Source organism: Ptychodera flava, chromosome 17 (assembly GCF_041260155.1).
Source record: "Ptychodera flava strain L36383 chromosome 17, AS_Pfla_20210202, whole genome shotgun sequence".
NCBI classification, from domain to species: Eukaryota; Metazoa; Hemichordata; class Enteropneusta; family Ptychoderidae; genus Ptychodera; species Ptychodera flava.
The window spans coordinates 32,279,400-32,297,698 of NC_091944.1; the positions used below are offsets into that span (position 1 = coordinate 32,279,400).

Sequence of the window (18,299 nt, forward strand, 5' to 3'; positions counted from 1 at the left end):
GATTATTCATTTTTTATTAGCAGGTAGAACATACATGCAAATGCTTGGTAACAATGCAAATGTTAACAAGATGTTCTCTTTCAGTGTGAATTGATGCAGGATAGATACTGAAGCAGATAAGAACACTGGCATTTCATGTGGAAAAATGTCCAATTTATTAATCATAACTTTAATTATAATTTGGTTATTGCATCAGTGGACTGGTCAAATTAAAAACTAATCATGGTACTGTTTGTCCTGCTGATTTGTGCAGTGGTATCCACTATGTAAAATATGGAAAAAACACAATAAAGTTGATTATCAAACTGACACACTCAGCACACTTAAATCGAGAATGATTTACAAATTATGTGAGCACATTGTGTTTGGAGGTTAGCTATATAGGATCTGATGATAAGTATTCATTATTTGTTGTGTTGTATTACTAGTTAGTTATTTACATAAATCATCAGTGATAATGAGTTTTACATGCAATACAGGTAATTAAGTTCAAGAGTTGCAATTGTTGATGGCTGGCTCTATATGAAGTGTCATAATACATGTATGAATCAAGGCAGATGATGGCATAATACATGAGGACCATCTCCCTTCAGTCTGTTTTACCAATCTAATAATTCTGGTATATTCAGTTCTGTGAAGGTGTTAAGTTACTGCCTGTTAAAGTTAACCATTGTCAAACTTCTGTTTAGAGCTACTGGTACATATTAATCAGAAATTCATCAAATGTGGATAGCGAGGACATTTAGCCATACTGTTGTTTTTTTCATAAGCACTTATTTCTCATGCATGCTTGAATAAGAATATTTTTAGCATTTTAGATATTTGTCAATCATTTAACTAACATGGTGTTTTTTATGTTAAAAGATGGTAGTTCCATCCAAAGTCTGCAGCATGTATCAGCAATTTTTCGTAACAAGTGTAGAACATTTAAAAGTTAAGATACAGAAAGTCAGTTCTCTATTTCATTGTTGTATTTTGCGTTGAATGTTTACAAATGTGTACAAGCACTGGGCATCCTGTAAAGATGCTTGACAGTAAATAGCCCTGTTCAAATTAGCCCTGTTCAAATTCAAAATTCTCTGAAGAAGACTTAGTTCTAGGGTTCCCTGTAAAGTATATACTGTTTGAAAGGTCCAATATTTGTTAACCGAGCTTGGCTTGTTTCATTGTCACTGTTTACTAAGAGTCATGTGACAGATAGTTTAAAAATCCTTTCAAAAGTCAGTTCCCAACTTCCTGTGTTAAAATTGTCATTGAAAGATATTATGATGCATGAAAACTCTGTCAGATTTCTGGTGCAGGCCTTCAATCTTTTGTGAAGGCATGAACTGGCTTTATCTTTAAAATGAAGATTGTGAAAATCTGACACACATTTTTCAAGAATGCCAGAAGAGCTATTTATGCTGCCAAATATGTTGTCACAGAAATGAGGAAAAATGATTTTTAAAAGGATATTTAAATTTCTGTCACATGACTCTTGTGTAAACAATAACGAAAAGCATATACTTTGGTTCTACAATAGATTCACTTTCCAGTGATATAGAGAGAGCAGTAGTTGTGTACTCTTTTTTTTAACAGAGAAGTCTCTCCAAAGGGGCCATTTCCTATTTAGGATCCTTACAGTGATGGTCTGTGACTTTCATCCCCCAGTATCATCAATCAGCCAGCCATGAGTGTTTAGCAAAACTTGTGGTTTGCCAAGTTTACACATGACCCAAACACACCCACATCAGGATACTGAAAGTGATTGTTGGGAGAAACTTTCATGTCAGGGGATATTCCAGGAATAATTTAGTTGGAAAGCAGATGGAAGAAAAAGGTTTACAGCACATGTTTGTAATCAATTTTGTTTTCCCATAACCTTACCAATTTTGCATTGAACAAAAATGGCTGGGACTACATTGGGTCCTCTCTAGTTTTTCTTACAAATTTATCACCCTAATGTATAAACATACAATGGATTGTCTGGCATATGGTTTTCATTGCTTGCATAATTCCTTCTCTTCATGTATACACTTGGCAAAAATCTGGTTCATTTTACTTTTAGCAGATAAAGTGCCTTGGTATCTTGCTAAACGCTCAGTGACAGGTCTGGCCAATTAACATTGTGGATGACAGGGGTGTGTGGTGACAATTGTAGTATGAATTGATTGACTTCATGAATAAAGTGTTATATTTGATGTTCAATAAAATTAAAGTAGTGTTGACTGATATCTGATGCGTATGAATGTGTCTGATTGTCATTGTTTTTGATGCATTTACACAGGGGAACCCACACAGCCTTGTAGCAATACAGGGATGCTACACGGGGGGTGCATGGCTGTTCCAGCCCAGTTAAGCAACACAGTCTGTACTAGGGTGTAAAAATATTCCTGCTACAGCATTGTTAAAACATAACTGTTACACAGCTGCTTACACAGCTATGTGGCATAGATGTGGACACCTGTGTTATATAATTTTAAAATATTACAACTACAGAGTTAAGTTTCCAAACCAGTACCAGCCTGCTTTCCACACTTCTTACCAGTCCAATACACACCACTGTACCATCCCTTTTTTCATAGCATGTACCAGCTCTATGAATAATACTGTACCAGCCCAATTTCCGTTAATCCTGTACCAGTGCTATCTATACACATCTCTTCTGGTGCACTTACTGTTAAAAGGTTAAAATTGAAATGAACAATACTTGACATATGAAGATATGTCAGTTTTGTCAATTAAGGTCGAGTCATTTTGGTATACCTTAATCCTGTCACCCCATTTCTCTATATACAGCCCCAACTTTATCATCGAAAACAATAGGTTTAGACCATAAAATTGTGGCAGAGGGTAAATGAATCCTTTCAATGCCTTAATTTGGTCCAACAGCATTGTTTTTTAGCTCATATTTGGTATTTATATAAATACCAAAAAGAGCTTACCTATATGGTGAGTCGGTGGCGTCTGTATTTATGTGTGTATGTCTGTCACACGCAAAAGCTTCCCATACCGCCTAAGCTACCATCTCAGTATTTGGTGTACAGATAGATGCAGGGGTTGAGATGTCACGTTGTTCAAATGAACACGTCAGTGTCAAAAATGTGCAAATGAAGTAAGAAAAGGGAAATTCTGCAAATGACATGTTCAGGAGTGGTGGCATGCCAATGACTGAAACAGGATACTCCACTGACCTTGAGTCATTTCCTGTCATTGTTTATGAATTGTTACATATTAACAGACCTGCTCAAACTGAGGGACCATTAGACCTTGGGAGGGGGTGGTCAAAATGAAATTGTGAACATTTTTCTTTGACAATTAATTTCTAAAAAAAAATTTCAAAATGAGAAAAGCTTAACTAATTTTTTTTTCTGAGTAAATTTTCAGATTTATAACTTTTTTTTAGTTTGACGCTGTATGAGGATACAATGTACATCCATATCACTAGCGCAAATAAGATTGCGTGCTGTAACTACAACATACATATGGCCTAGTGATTTATATTGCCGATGGATTTCGCGAAATGTTGCAGGTCATCTCTTTTGACAAGCTGAGAAGATGTTTGCAAAAAATGTGGTGAAATATCAATATTTGCGTTTTTAGGACAATTTTTGCCTTTATTTTATCAAAACATCTATTTCTCTGTGGCAGTGTGTCCAACTTTTGTCATTCTTGTTTTTCTGGTTTAAATATTCTTGTTGTTTTTCTGCTTGTACTGTGCAGAAATCATTGTCATAACATCAACGCAACATTTATTGTTGATCTTTGGTATCCATACTGGTATGTACCAATTCTGATCAAATGTGAGCGACAACATTAATTGCGGTATTTTATGATAAAGGTAGACATGTATCCAGGGTGAAAGGGTTTAAATGGCTGGCTATTTAGGCTATGAGTGAGCGTAGGTTTGTACATAGCTGTGGCACAGTTGTGATTCAAAGGTATAGTACACTGCTGTTGGAAGAGCTGGTAGAGAGTGTGTACCTGTAGATTAATAAGCTGCTACATGGGTGTGGAAAATACTGTCATATAGGTGTGAAAAACACCATGGCAGAGCTGAAAACGCAACTGTTTTACATAGCAATTTTCTATAGGGCTGGTAAAGTGGTGTGTGAAAAGCTGTGAAAATCAATGACTGAACATGTGTAACATGACCGCGTGCAACTGTGTGAGAGGTCTTTAATCAACGCTCCTGCTACACGGTTGTGGAAAGGTGTGCTGGAACATGGATGTAGTGTACAGCCCTGTTACGCCGCTGTTGAACACATTTCCGTTACACAATTGTAAAAAACATCCATGCTACAGATATGTGGCACACAATCGTGTAACAGTATACTGCAAAACACATAGCGTCTTATATGGTCGTAAATTACATGCAGGTATAAAAGTTGTGCTCATCTGGCATGTACTGGGCTGCTGGCGCAACCATGTAGCATAGCTGTGCACATCCTAGTACATGGCTGTGCAGGATCCCTTGTGTACCCCTTGATTTCCTATTCTACAGTCTGGCATAGAGAAAAGAATCACCAAAGCATTCAAGCCATTTTGAATATATTTAATTTCTAAATATACTGAAATCAATATTCCCAATATCAAGAGCCATCTCAGTACTGTACAGTAATTGGTACATAAATTAAATAGGAAAATTACGGACACTGATATTTTTGATTTACAACATCAAAGGGACAAAGTAGCTGTAAGTATTCTGTTTCAATGCGTAGTTAAAGCTCCATGAGCTGTCACTTTTGAGTATTTTTCTGGGGTTTATTTGTCCTGTGTATCAACTAGAGTTCTGGTGTGAACCATTGAAGCATGATGAAATACCCACTTTTCAACTTGTGAGGAGAGCCTAAATGTGTACAGTCAGCATTGTTATTTATACGGTAGTTGAAAATTGAATTCTCGTCCGGACTTGAATTCATTGTCAACAATAACAACGGCCATTGCACACATATAGGCTGTGCTGACAAGTAGAAAATTGGATATTTCATTATTCTAGAGGAAGTGGGATGTAAACTGTAGTTGAGACACAGAACCAGAAAACTGAATAAAACGGCCAAAAAGTTACAGATCATGTCCCTTTAAGGTCAACAAAAATGGCTTGAATTTTTTTTCACAATGGATTTTACATTTTTCAACTAACACTGATATATCAATAAGCACATCTTGTCCTATTCAATGATCAGGTTCTCATCATACTATAATTACTGTTATAGGTCACCGATTCCATATGTTAAACCATCCACTTTTAGCAAATATTTTCATGATATCTATTAATGCAACCCTTGCATAATTATGTAGTGCTTTCCTTCACTTTGATGACTACTGTACATGAAGTTTCAAAATGGGTTGTACAAGTTGTCACAATCTGAGAAAAATTGTAATTTAGACTTTGCCAAATTTTTTGTCGAATAATGCAGTGACAGTGTGAAGCATTCCGATGTAGGAGAAAACACCTCCCAATTTGTTTCATATCAATTACAGGGCTCGAAATTAGCGGTAGTCCCGCGTCCACAGACTACAAACTTTTCTCTGGGGCTACCAAAATCCATGAAATGGTATCCCACATGGACTACCATTAAATTCAGTCAGTACTTGGCGTGCAATGTCCAATATCTGAACTGACGTACTTGCCTCCTCCATACAGAAAGCCCATGGTCTATTTTTAGCACTGCTACAGTATGTCTAGTCTCGACATGCAGAGAAGGTTGCGGTTGTTGTCATCACAACTATCAAAATTTTCAATAAACTCTGAGAATGAAACAAGCTGACAGTAGATCACTGAACTTTTGAGTATCACTGTTGTCCATTAGGCCAAATAGATTGTTTCTGGTCACTGCGTGCATCATTTCAGAACCTGTGCCTCATGGCATTTTTTTTGTTTTCATACTGATCAGTACAGCTATTCTTGATATCCCTGTTTGCATGTCCAAAAATGCTAAAAAGAAAGCGAAAGTATTATGCAGCCGGTGTTAAAAGACAATAACTGTTGCATCAATAGTGCCAAACCAGCATTGTTAATAAAAAAATACCGTCAAGGACACCATGTGCTCACATTGGTTTGAGTTGGTCCATTCGAGAAAAATTTAAACCAGGAAAAACAAGAATGACAAACGCAAATAAGGTCTCCAACTTAGGTACTTGAGGTCATCTTTAGGAACAGCATATCAACTTCTATAGCAATGGGAGAAGCAGATCCTAAATACATAAGCAAATGTCAACAACAAAAACAGAGAAGGCTTGATAAAAGAAAAGGTGGTAGTGGGCAAAAATTGCACAAGGGATCTGGTAAAAAAGTAATGCTACATCATCAATATTCTAGACCCTACCCCCTCCTGAATATAAAATGTTCCAACCCTTGGTATTACATAAGACCAAATGACAGGAAGTACATTTACAACCTTGAATATTTTTTAATTAATGCCATGAGTGTTATCATTCTAATGTAAACAGCACTTAAGGTAGTAACAGATAGTGAAATGCCTTCCACTGTGGGCGGTGATTACAACATCTGGAATTATCCTGGATCCAAATTTCTCATCGGTTCTTGTATGTCTTACATAGAAAAGTTGCAAAAATTGGTCCAAAATGAAAAAATCACCTCAGCTTTGTTTTCTGGATCAAATTTTCCTACAAAATGATACCAAACATGACAAAATTATGTTCACAGCCTTCAAAATTGTCTCACAACGTATCCTGGGTTGGTGTAGGTCATTTAAGGTCACAAACTGAGAAAATTACCTGAAATATACAAATTTTGGGGTTTCCCATCACTTTGAGCAGAAAATTTATCTAGCGACATCTTTCGAGACTTTATACCAAATTACAAAGCTATCAAACAAGGGACTTTATACTAAATTACAAAGCTATCAAACAAGTAATTTTGAGATAAAGTTTTCTTGACCAAAATGACAATATTGTGTTAAAAGTACAAATTTGTATATTTCAGGACAATTTCAACATATCTAACTATTGTCATCTCTGTACGTCTGTGTACCAAATATGAAAGCTGTCTGTCCAGGGGTTTTAAAAAGGAAATACTGTTTAAGATTTTTTGACCAAAAATGACAAAATTGCTCAAAAATAGTAATTTTCCTAATTTTGTCATAATTTCAACAAATTAGAAAAGTAACACCCTTGCAAAGAGACAACCCCAATTTGAGAGCGATTGGGCTAGCAGTTTCAGAGAAGAATAATTTTTACTGAAAATGAGAAAACTCACCAAAAAATTCAGCAAAAGTACAAAATTAAGGATACTATCACAATATTTATAAAACTGTATAAGGTTCACCTAAGGTACTTGCACACAAATTTTCAAAGCAATCAAAAGAGCTGTTCTTGAGTTATTAATGCTTAAGCATTTTCACATTTTGTAAGCTCATTTGCATAATTTTGGCAACGCAGACTTCATTTGAACAAAATCCCATCTATAGCCCAGGATGCATCCACACACCAAATACCAAGCTGAAACGTGCAGCGGTTTGCGTGTTTTTGATGTTGACGGACATACTGTACGTACATACATACATACACACATACATACAGACGCCATCGACTTCAGCCTATACGATAAACTCACATTGGTATAAACAAATGTGAGCTAAAAAGGAAAAAAAAAAAGCGTGTCGCCGCATCACTTTTGCAGAATGTCAAGTACCGGAAACATCTTTTTTTGGGGGGGGGGGGGGGGGGGGCTTATACCTGTTTCCTTTAGGTTGTAGGTGTGTAAGTATTCACATCAAATGACTAGAAAATTCAGCTTCAGGGGCAGAATCTTGAAAAATTGCTTTTATTGTCTGGTAAATGAAAAACAATTTCCCTAAACTGAAATATGCATGGGCTACCAGCAATTGTCACTGGGCTACCAACTTCCGAAAATGGTAGCCCTAGTGAACTATCAGGGAAAAAGTCAATTTCGAGCCCTGATTTTAAACACATTAAAAACTATATAACAATACAACATGAGCATGTGATGTGTTATAAAAACCTAAAGAAAAGTTAAACTTATGCAACCACCGGTAAATAGTTGCCGAAGAACAATCGTTCCGCAGAAGTGTATAATTATACTAGATACGGGCGTGTTCAAACGTACGGCAAAGGTACTATGTGCGTATTATGGGGCTGATGGTATGAAAAAGAATACCACGTTACATGCAATACGAAGTTGTTGGATAACTTCCGCTTTGAGATAATTTGTTCTAATATTGTTGATTGTGCCTCATTCATGCATGATTGAAAGGTTCTTGACTTGACATTGACCTGTAAACAGAGTGAGTTTAGAATACCCATCCACCCCATCCCCCTTTGCTTTGATTCAACCAGGTCCAATAACATAGTAGGCCTTAAAGCTTTATGAGCTGTAACTTCGGACCATTTTTCTGATATTTTTGGTCTGTATATCAACAACATATTCTGATTTGAATCTCTGAATGTTGAAATACTAATTTTTCAACTTGTCAACACTGCGTATATGTGTACGATCAGCATTGTTGGTATTGTTATTGCTATTGAAAATCGAATTCAGGTCCGGACTAGAATTCATTTGTCAACAATAACAATTGCTGTTACACATAAAAAATGTATATAGATCACGTTTACAAGTAGAATACTAGGTATTATATAATGCCACAGTAAGTGGGACATAAAACTGCAGTTGATATATAGAACAAGAAAATTAAAAAAGTAGCCAAAAGTTACAGCTCCTGTCCCTTTAACATAGTAGACAATGGGATCTTCACCATTGAATATATTATCTTTGAGCACTACTTTGTGAAAAATGAAAGGATATTGTCATTTATATACAAAGATTTCACGACACTACTATTACTGACTCATCTAATTTAGAGCATTGTACATTAACTACATGAACTGTCAGTTCTCATCTTTGGTCAATCATATCAGAAATGGTATTTACTGTTTCCAAATATATATCAACACCATAGGAATCACTTTCTCTGCAGGGATTTATAATCTCCTTCAAATCTTCTAACTCAATAGGACTGATGCCAATGTCGATTGTGGGGACTACAACATCATTCTGGTCATCAGAGGGTGTTGGTCCTTCCCAGTCAACACCAAATAACTCTAACTCAGTCTACAGAAAAAAAAAATGGGAAAAGACAAAGGTCAAATATCTGACAATGCCAATAATTATTTCTGTATTAAAAAAAGCATTGTAGCAATCACAGACATTTTACCATTTGAAATTTGCTTACATATCCATACACCGAGTCGGCCAATAGACTGATGCATTGGCAAACATTGCCACTCACGTAAAACTGGGATAATTTATCCATTGACTTTCTTGACCCTTCATAAGACTGGAAATATATCTACCTTCAGGAAAATTTGCAAAATTATTTCTTCAAAATTAACTGAGCAGGACACAAAAATTGACGGCTGTGAACGTCGCCAGCATACGGACGCTTCATCCAGTATGCAGACACATCGCTATAGTTTGTTTATGTTGATACGGAATAAAATGTTTCAGGTCAAATTTATTATTTTTCGAATGAGAGCGCCATTTCCAAATAAAGACCCAAGATTTGATTCACTAAATTTCATTTGACGAGAGCCTGAGCGTGAGCAGCACTGTAATGTGCACTCCGTGTCGCGACGATAACTGCAATGAAATGCCACATTACATACATTTAATGTGCAGTCCACGTAGTGGAAAAATACACATTCTGATATCAAAGTCATTCGCCACTACATTTTTGACAAAATTAAACATAGCGCCAATGTCCCTGAAGCTACTATAGATGGTACAGAGGACATACATAGCATAATACCGATAAAGTGAGAGCAGAGGTCCTTTGGCAGTACAGTGTATTTATGACAGGAGAACTGTTTCAGTATGGCTCACACTTACAGAGCCCCCTATAAACACAGATATTCATCAACAGCCAGCATAGAAAACTGCCACCCATGCCTATAAAAATGGCAAAAATTGTTCAAAAATACTTAATTGCAGATTTCATCTTTATTTTGATACACTATAATGTAAGATAAACCCTACAAACCTGTGTACCAAATATCAAAGCTATCAGATTTGTAGTTTTTGAGAGACAAATGTTTTGATCAAAAATGGCAAAAATTGCCCAAAAATTACAAATTTCAGATTACATTATAATTTTGATATGTCAACGTAAGTTCATCACTACAAACCTGTATACCAAATATCAAAGCTGTCAGACAAGCGGTTTTGATGAAATAACTTTTTGATTAAAAATGACAAAAAACATTCCTTAAAATAAAAATTTGCATATTTCATCACAAAGTGAACAAATCTCAATTAGGTCATCCCTGTGGATCTGTATCATATCCAATATCAAAGCTGTCTGACCATCGGTTATGAAGAAGAAGATTTCCTTACCAAAACGCCCTTTGAAGCTAATTTTCATATTGTCAACAATATCAAAAAACAAAAAAAAGTTTCTCATCACCATATTTTGCATCTAAACAACAAATATCAAATCTGTAAGTTGTGGTTCTCAAGATATTGAGTAATCCCCACTTGTAAGTAAAATCATTGCAAAATGGTGACAAGGTGGCATATTGGATCGTATCATAAAATAATCAGTGTGCATATATGTGTAACATAAGCCATTGTCGTTGTACCAACTTTGAATGAAATATGATAGAACAAATCAATGTCTTTCCACATGTATAACATTAGGTCAATGTCCCTTGTACCAACTTTTAATGAATTAGGTTGAAACAAGTCTGGCTCTGGATATGAAAAAATTGTGACAAAATGGCCTCCTGGCAGCAACTGGTTTGTCTTGTGAATCAAATCAATGTGCCCCTGTATGGCATCGATGTGACAAGTATGTCCTTGTATGAACATTGAAAATAATTGGCATGTCTGAGATATCTATATAGAAAGACGGATGGAGCCAAATCTAGAAGGCCCATCAAAATTAATTCATTGGGACCGATCACCCAAATTACAAAATTTAGTAAATGTTATGTAAATTTGCAATAAATTGACATGTCACTGCTAAAGACCTTTCTGTACTTATACATATTTGTATGATCAACATCTATAGGATGTTTAATCAAATTTAGTGTACCCATTCTGGACACAGAGCCCTAATTATAAATTTATTAAATAAGCAAATTAGCAATTACTTCACATGACACAGCTAAATGTCCATCAAGAACAAATATCATCCAATTTGGTGAGGTTTTCTTGAAATATGTTTTTCTGAAACAAGTAATTTTGAAAGTTAATGCTAATTATGACAGCTAATTGCACAAAAACTAATCAGGTCTTGTAATTTGCCACATGTACCTGTGTACCAAATTTCAAGTCAATCTGATCAGCAGTTCTTGAGATATTAAAGGCACAGACACACACTGGGATCAGATTAAGATTTGTTTTTAGATCAAGAAATTTCAACATTGATTAACCAGAAAAGTTGAGATTGTATCAAAACAAATATCTATTATTGTGCACATGTATACCCTAGTGTATTATCCTTGTGCACAGTTTGAAATAAATTGGTGAAGGCATGACTCAACAAAGACACATGCAGTGCTCTGTGGAGGCTGCTAACACATGTAACTCTATGGGCAATGCAAAAATAAATTGGTCTCTATGGAGAGTGAAACAAAAAATTCCTCTCACATGGCCAAATTTGATTGCATCACGAAAAAAATTGACATGCATGTTATGTACGGCATATATGTATGTCCTTGTACCAAGTTTGAAAGAAATCACCCTGGAATGTCTGAGATATCTGTGTGGACATCCAGAGCCCAATCCATAAGTCCCCACGGATAAATTCGAAGTTTAGGGCGCCTAAAAATTGTAAACTCGGAGCAAACATGAGTGTCTTTCATTGTTGTGTAGTGGAGAATATTTCAGGAAAGTCTTATGTACCGGTACAATGTATGTACAGCACATGGAAACAAAGAAGCAATAAAAAATAATGCAAACACGGTACACACTACATAGCAAAGGGTCTATTTCACCTGTATTGCATGTATGGGATTGTATCCAGAAAATCATAAAATATAACTTAAAGAATACGTCTATAGGCTTATGTAGATAAACAAATAAACAAACAAACAAAAAAACAAAGAGTAGATAAAATTAAACTAACAAACAACAAGGACAAAATAAACAAATGACAAGCCTGAGTCCCCTAAATCATACTCATAGTACCAAAGATGGAGAAACATAGCCATATATTTTCTATGTATGGTTTTCTAAGTGTAACTTATACTTTACCTCAGTTCTGGGCTCAAAGACCTCTCTGGTAACAGATAGTGTCTGCATTGGCAATGCCCAATAACCCAGAGACCCACAGCTGGTTTGGACTTAGATTATGTGCTGTTCGGATTGAATGCTCATTCCATCCCTGAGCAAACAGATTCAAGGTATTGTTGATCCTTGGCAGGTAGACGAAATGGAGACAAAACATATGAAGCTCACTGCAAGGATCCAATAGTCTACGGTCCTCCAGGTTGTAAAATAGGTTGTAGTACATATACAGGCAACCAGCAAACACATCACGCCACAAACGCTCAATTCTCTGGTTGTGGGTGCTTCGTCCAGCGATGTGACTTCCCCTGCCCAGTCCCCTTTCTGGGTGTGACAGCATGTGTTCAGCTACATCTCTATTCTCCATACCTTTGTCTGAGCGAACACGGGATGGCAGTCCATATTTCTGAACTGCCTCTTGAAATGACAAAAACACTGTAGCTGCTCGATTATTATCATTGCAGTGGAGGTACATGATCCTTCTGCTGTATCCATCTATACCTCCATGCACTACAAAGCGCCATCTGAAATATACAGGAACACCATGATATAATGTACTGAAATTTAAATAAAAATTACACTCATATTCCTTTGGTTGCCATGGTAACTGTAATAGTATAATAATATCCAGGCATGAACAAATAAAAGGTAGGTTTTGTTTGGGGGATGACTTCCCAGAGTCTTTACAAAAATTCAGAACCCTCAACACACTAGATTAATTTAAATATCTAAAAAGTCAAAGTGGCCTTAGATCTTGCAACTAAATATACCTGTGAATGAAAAATAAATGATCCAAAGTGGCAAAGTTGTTGAAGATTAGAGGTAATTTTTTTGACATACTGCACTGTGGCAAAACATGGCCAAGTCACATGTTGTACGCATACACACATTGGAAAAGCCTGTGCTTGCCTGGCAATGATAGAGGTTGCAGCAAAGCCTGCAAATTTAATCCCACATCTACATAGGTCTTATTAGGGGCAAAGCCGACCGGCTGGGCCCCTATTGTAATTTCTCGAGTTCCACTTTTTCCTCTTTTTCTTCTTCTGCTTCTTCTTCTTCTCCTGCAGTTTCTTTGTCGACCTAGATCTCTTAAACGGCTGAACCGAAAACTTCTCAAACTTGCAGGGCTAATAGGTGTGTATTAGTACTCGTGCACCTGACCCTTGAAATATTCATTGGTCATGTGACCTGGTGGCCATATTGGATTTTCAAAAACCTAAAATTGACTTCTCCTGATGATCCAGGGGTCTAAGCAAGATCTAAGGTCTTCAAAATTTGCAAATAAAACCGCATGCGGTCACGTGACTTTGGCGCCGCCATATTGGATTTTCGAAAAATACAGGTTTAATTTTTAAAAATCGTCTTCTCCAGAACTAGAGCACCGATTGAGCTGAAATTTTTTCATGTAATCCTCAGAGTGATCTCTTTCAAGTTTGCAAAAGACATTTGGATCGGTCACGTGGTTTGGCCGCCATATTGGATTTTCGAAAAAATACCAAGTTAATCTGTAAAAATATTCTCCTCAGAACGAACACACCGATTGAGCAGAAATTTTACTCAAGTCATCCCTAGAGTGATCTCTTTCAAGTTTGTAAACGACATTTGGCTTGTTCATATGATTTGGCCGCCATATTGGATTTTATGAAAATCACAATTTTATCTTCAAAAATCTTCTTCTCCAGCACTAAAAAACCGATTGGGCTGAAATTTTACTCATGTCATCCTTAGAGTGATTTTTTCTAAGTTTGCAAAAAGCATTTCGATCGGTCAAGTAGTTTTGCAGCCATATTTGATTTTGCATTAAAGATATGATTACAAATGAAACCTACAGTAACTACGAGATGATGTTCAAAATCCTTCTTACGTAGAGGATACAAAAGACTTTTCCCAAGCTCAAATTTTGCACATAATCATCAGTGGAGGAACTTGAAACCATGTTAATCACTTGGGCCCTGCCAACGCTGCTTGCAGCTTTAATTTATGATTAACATTTCTCACGTCTGCAATAATTGACGCACTATGTTTTGATGGGTATAATTACATACACAAAATATAGTGAGGATAATTTCCAATGTCCCCACACCATAGCCAAAACATAAAACATGCTAGCTTCATGTATGGATGTCTACAGCTGTGAAGATCATGTATGCAAATTTATGCACTGACATCATGCTAGGTGTAAATTACAGCTGCAATGGAACGAAGCCCCATTAAGGTATACAGGCACTTGTAAGTAAGTATGCCCGTTTTTGGTCAAAGGGCGTTCCTTGGTATTCAAAATGCCCATGTGAGGGTGATGTCTTTAAAAAGCAGCTACCCCCTTCAAATCTGTGATGGTTAGATTTTCTCTTTCAATGGTAACTGTGGCAAAATTAGAACAGGGTACAGTATACCTTTAAACCTGTGGTGTCTATTAGGGTTTTACAATGTTTTTCTATGTGAGGTGAGTCCCTGCAACTCATGATTCAAAAAGTGGGGGCCCTGGGTGAACACATTGGGGTCCCTAATGCTTTTGTCAACAAAGATTTGTAAGGACTGATGTGTTTGAAATTACATGTTAGTACATACATGTTAATGTACGATTTTTCACAGTGAAATGTTTACAGGATTATGTGGATGGTAAATATTACAATCTTGGCAGTAATATTATGTACCACTTTGGATCTTATATATATATATATATATATATATATATATATATATATATATATATTCTGCTTCATGTTTTTGGGGTTAGGGGCACAGAATTTTGCACCCTGTACCTGGTCTATGCATCTATTTGCATGAATATCACTGCTATGAACATCAGGACATGGAGCTTCTAGCATGTTTTGGGCTCGATTCATGGCCTGAATGGACACACAGGCTAGCCTAATGCTACAGCGTTTGGTACTTTGAAAATAATCTGTACTGTTGTATGATTTATCAAATATTTATATTTTTCAAGGGTGAAAACTTGTAAGTCTAAATTGTTGGCAGTTTATATGACTAAGGCATGAGACTCGGTTTTGAAGAGTCAACTGGTCATATTATTATGCAAATTTGTAACATTACCACAAACTGTTGTTATTTATCTTGTGAAATATTTTGATTTGAAGATGAAATACACAGATTTTCCATTTCAAAGATTAAACATACTGGATAATTATACATGTATAGTACCATATCAAAGTAAATAATCATTTCATAGTTGGGTAATTTTACCACATACACTTTATGCAGGTATACCTTTTTTGCTTACATTAGGGAACTCACCTTATTAATTTGTGATTACCATCGATGTGCCACAGAGCCAATGGTGCATATACATTGTATGGCCTTCGTTCCACAAGACAGATCTCGAATGCTCGAGTGAGCACACCCTCGGCATCCACCCTGTACAGGGAATCATGTATTAACTGTCTTTGTACACGAAACCCCCTTTGCTTTAAAAATTCACCCATTCTTCGAAAGCCACAGTTTGGAAAATCTTTCAACACGTCTCTCACATGGGCATCCAATTCATCATTCGTCAAGGTTGCGTATGTATCTGAAACACATATTCCATATTCGGCCATTCTCCGCCGAATAGTTCGCTCACTCACATGAAGCATCGTTGCTATTTGGACGGCTGTGAATCCCATGTTTATTAAGTAACGTACTTGCTCTTCTGGTATATTGTATGACGGTCTCCCTGGTTTCGCTTTTCTTTCTAATTCCACATAATATCCCTCGTCATATACACAGGCTTGCAATTGAGATATTTCATACTCAGCTTGCTGGAGATTGGTCACTCCATCATCATTTATGATACCATGACCAGTGCCGTTCAGAACAACAACAAGCCGGAGCAGTGTTACCATTCTTCGGTGTAGCCCATCATACTCATGATCGGTACTTTCTAACTCTCTTTCCAATAGCTGTATTTTCTCTGTGATGGTCTGCCTGATGAAGGCTGTGTTACGTGAACGATTCATTTCAATGATTATCATAAGTAGCGAGCAGCCATGACAACTGACAACTAAGCCTCAGCAAGATGTAAAATACGAATATGGGGCCAGACAAGGGTCAAAGCTCTGTTGGAACGGACTTCGCGAGAAAGACTGTGTGGATAACAACCGATAGAGGTCGCTGTAATGTCGCTATCCGTATTCTTCTGCACTATTGCATTTCACACGCACGGTATTCAACCGTCAAGACAAGTGTACAAATGAAATTTTGAAAAGAAAAATACGGATTTGTAATGTTTAATTGTAAAATAAAGTTTAGAACATTACAATGGAAATCAGTTTCGTTGAATAGTGAAATACAAAGAAAGTGATTGTTTGTCATATGGTTGGTGAATATTTCCCATTTTATGTACCGATGCAAGCTGCCTGAATTGTTGAATTCTTGTTAATTAATCATAGTGTAAAGACCCACAATACAGTTGTTAACAATCGATATCACAGATATGATTTTTATATTATCTTATATCTCGAATTACTTACGATGCCAAACTTCAGTGAAAGAAAAACATATGATGAACAAAACAAAAAGTTATAAAATAAAAAAGTTACTTCAGTTACTGGCCACGATTATACCCTTCAGATCTCCCCTCCCCCCCCCCCCTTTCTTGGCCAAAGAATCATAGTACATGTATATCTGATGCAGACTAAAATAAAAATGTTTCAGAATTTGACGGATTTTTTTTCCTTTTACCTAAGTGCGTCATCTGTTTTTCTCAAGTTTCTTTGGCTGATTATTTTATTGAAATTTGTGGGGAATTTTTTTTTCGAAAATTTTCCACTCCCCAATGGTCCACCCCTTGCCGGCTAAAGGCCTCCCACCACAGCCCTGCTGACCGCCATAGGCAAAACCAACCACTGGTTGCAACGCGCAGTTTCTCCACCGAAAACAATCGGTTTTTTTCACCCAAAATCGTGATCGATCTCCTATTTTGAGCACGCTCAACTTGTCTAGATGCACGATGAGCTAAGCTGTGCTTTTGAACTTAGACAAAGCCTATTTTCATCTCTCTATGCGATGGGACCATATCCGTATCAGATGCGCCATATAGTAAATCTCGGTCTTTCACGATAAGCTCCCACGCACGGTGCACAATAGACAAAACTGCTGATTGCAGCGCGCAGTTTCTTTTCCAAAAACAGGCAATTTTTAATTTATAATCGTGATCGATCCTAGTTTTCGAGCACGCTCATTTTGTTTAGATACACAATGTACTAAGCTGCGTTTTTAGACTTGTGCAAAGTTCGCATTTCTCTCTCTGTGCGAGGGACGATGATTTCGCGTCCGCCATTTTGAATCTTGTTCGATAGCCAGTAACACTGCCCTGCTCCGCAGAGCTAGCTTTAGAATGGGATGTTGAGTTGTAAAATAGGATTTGGAAGTCCATGATGTGTTGTCAAATAGCATGTTGAGTTGTGAAATAGCATGTTGAATTGTCAAATGAAGAGCATGTTGAGTTGTAAAATAGGATTTGAAGTCCATGATGTGTTGTCAAATAGCATGTTGAGTTGTGAAATAGCATGTGAAATTGTCAAATGAAGAGCATGTTGAGTTGTAAAATAGGATTTGGAAGTCCATGATGTGTTGTCAAATGAAATTGGGAAGAGCATGTTGAGTTGTAAAATAGGATTTGGAAGTCCATGATGTGTTGTCAAATAGCATGTTGAGTTGTGAAATAGCATGTTGAATTGTCAAATGAAATTGGGAAGAGCATGTTGAGTTGTAAAATAGGATTTGGAGTCCATGATGTGTTGTCAAATAGCATGTTGAGTTGTGAAATAGCATGTTGAATTGTAAAATAGAATTCGGAATGGCATGTTGTGTTGTAAAATCAAAGTAGTAATTTTGGCATGGATTGGACACCATAGTATGTGCACGAGCAATAGTAAGCACATATATGGATATGAAGTGAACTGGTCAAAAACAAGTGGTATACTGTCGCAGGGTGTGATTTATTGCTATATCATAACAGTATAAGTCTAGAAAGTAAAAAAAAAAAGATTTTTGCTCAAGCTCAGAACTCGGGCATGTGCAAGCTGTGGTATATCGCCAATATACCACA

At 36.6% G+C, this 18,299-nt stretch overlaps 1 protein-coding gene across 1 annotated transcript; it reads right to left on the minus strand.

The window, feature by feature from the left end:
* Positions 1 to 7,997: 7,997 nt before the first annotated feature.
* On the minus strand, positions 7,998 to 16,254 carry LOC139116084 (uncharacterized). The gene is made up of 3 exons (XM_070678602.1): positions 15,506 to 16,254; positions 12,218 to 12,774; positions 7,998 to 9,073 (listed from the first exon to the last, which is right to left on the minus strand). The coding sequence occupies exons 1-2, from the start codon at positions 16,219 to 16,221 to the stop codon at positions 12,231 to 12,233; spliced, it is 1,260 nt and encodes a 419-aa protein (XP_070534703.1). The 5' UTR covers positions 16,222 to 16,254; the 3' UTR covers positions 7,998 to 9,073; positions 12,218 to 12,230.
* Between the last annotated feature and the right edge of the window lie 2,045 nt (positions 16,255 to 18,299).